Source organism: Synchytrium microbalum, assembly GCF_006535985.1.
Source record: "Synchytrium microbalum strain JEL517 chromosome Unknown SmJEL517_scf0004, whole genome shotgun sequence".
NCBI lineage: Eukaryota > Fungi > Chytridiomycota > Chytridiomycetes > Synchytriales > Synchytriaceae > Synchytrium > Synchytrium microbalum.
The window spans coordinates 859,515-861,423 of NW_022158353.1; the positions used below are offsets into that span (position 1 = coordinate 859,515).

Here is a 1,909-nt window from a genome sequence, read left to right on the forward strand (position 1 = left end):
CGTCGCTTATAGATGGCAATTTCAACAGGCTCAACAATCTCAGCAAAAACAACAGGCAGCTGCAGCTACATCACCCTCCCGATCTGGTACTCCAATGAGCTCAACGAATGGTGTCCGATATAGTACGGTTTCCGCCGATGGTGCTATGCCTCAGAATGGTGTTGAGCAACAGCAACAGTAGTGGGTTTTAAAGGCCGCAACGATTGACGACTGCTTGATCCACCGGGATTGATTTTTTTCCTTTTGCATAATTTTAATATCATAAAACGCCCCTACTTTATGTTTTCGCTACAATTATTACTAGCAATAATAGCTGATGCACCATCTAAATTGTTCCTTATCCCGACGCGTAAGTGTGCGTGCTTCTGAAAAACACGTAATAAGCCATGCGAACAGCTTCTACCACATTCTTGACTGGCCTGGTGCATAATGCATGACGTGGACATTGATGTCTTTGATACGCGCATAGTTCTCACCACAACTCAAATCAAAATTTTCCTCTAAGTCGAAATAAGCTCATCATGTCGGTGATAGTGATCTGGAAGAAGGTGTGGATGATATTTTGTTGTCGTCGATCTCTGCTCTAGTTCTAATACTCTTTTAAACCGAGCAGAAGCAATATGAGGTGTTTTTCAAGAACGAGTTCGAACAATTTGGAGATTCTTGGCCCAAGGCAGTGACTCTTGGTGCTCTCGCTGCACGATTAGCTCAGAGCACAAATGTCTCGTTATCGAACATGAAGCTGCTTCAATCGGGAGGTAACACTTGACGGATGCATGGCATCTGAAAAACACATCAACATACAGTTTGAGCGTCACCTCACACGCCACTCTCCTAGTTCATATGAAAGATTTCAATGCTAAGCTCAGTGACTATAGAGTGAGGGCAGGGACAAGGATCACCATGTTAGGAGAAACCAGCCCTCAGGTACTGTTGAGAGAGTCTGACGCAGCGTTTGAAAAAAGATGTCGGACTCGAACCCTCCTTTTATTACCATATCTTTATAGATGGAGCAAGTGAAACCAGAATCCAAGATACCCATATCTAAAACTCATGCAACACCACAATCTCCCACCACCCCAACAACCACTACAACAACACAATCAACTGAAGCAACATCCGACGACGGAGAATCATCCCTCATAGATAAACTGAATGCAATTACAACCAAAACGAAAGAGACTCTCTTGCCAATAATCGAATTGTACAGTCATCAGGCTCAAAGCTTTATAGCTGCGCACACAGCAGCAAGCGAAGACAGACTCCATATGACATCGTCTCTGCCACTACCAACTATAAAGCATTTGAAGGACTCGCATGCTAGAGTGAGTGAACTTTTGTTACAACAACTATTGCAGCTCGACGGAGTTATCTCGGAGAAAGACAATGTACGTGCTTCACGACGAGAAGCTGTCAAGTACACCAACGCGCTATTAGATCGTGTAGATGGGCTGAAGGATAGAGTGAATTCGTTGATAAAGGATAAGGGATTGTTGTAAATCATAGATCATACATAGAACACTATCATCGCATTCAAGTAAATGCATTGTTGGAAAGTCTTGTATTTTGCACGATTGAGTCAGGCGTTGCAGCTCTTATTACCCACAGTCAAGCGCGTTGATTTTGTAGTTCTGGTTGTGACCACGTCCAGCGGAAGTGTGACCAAAGAACAGAGACGATACAGATTCTGCACACATTGCGGAAAGAGTGTTCGGGTCCAGCGTCTGATCCTGAGAATTGTGCAAACAAAAAAGAGACTGTTGCCTTTGAGCAATTTGACGACCAGTCTTCAAGTCTGGAGGTGTTCATGGCTATCAGATGTCTTTGTAAGCACAGCTGCACAGCTTTCTACCATTTATAATTAAAAGAAGAGTCAGACCGCATGTGCTTCAATGCGTCCAGCTGTAAT

At 43.7% G+C, this 1,909-nt stretch overlaps 1 protein-coding gene across 1 annotated transcript; it reads left to right on the top strand.

Moving 5' to 3' along the window:
• Positions 1–521: 521 nt before the first annotated feature.
• Positions 522–1,499, top strand: SmJEL517_g01336 (uncharacterized protein; the record flags this gene model as incomplete). Its single annotated transcript, XM_031167264.1, has 4 exons — positions 522–548; positions 614–758; positions 839–927; positions 1,008–1,499. The coding sequence occupies 4 exons, from the start codon at positions 522–524 to the stop codon at positions 1,497–1,499; spliced, it is 753 nt and encodes a 250-aa protein (XP_031026710.1).
• Positions 1,500–1,909: the final 410 nt, after the last annotated feature.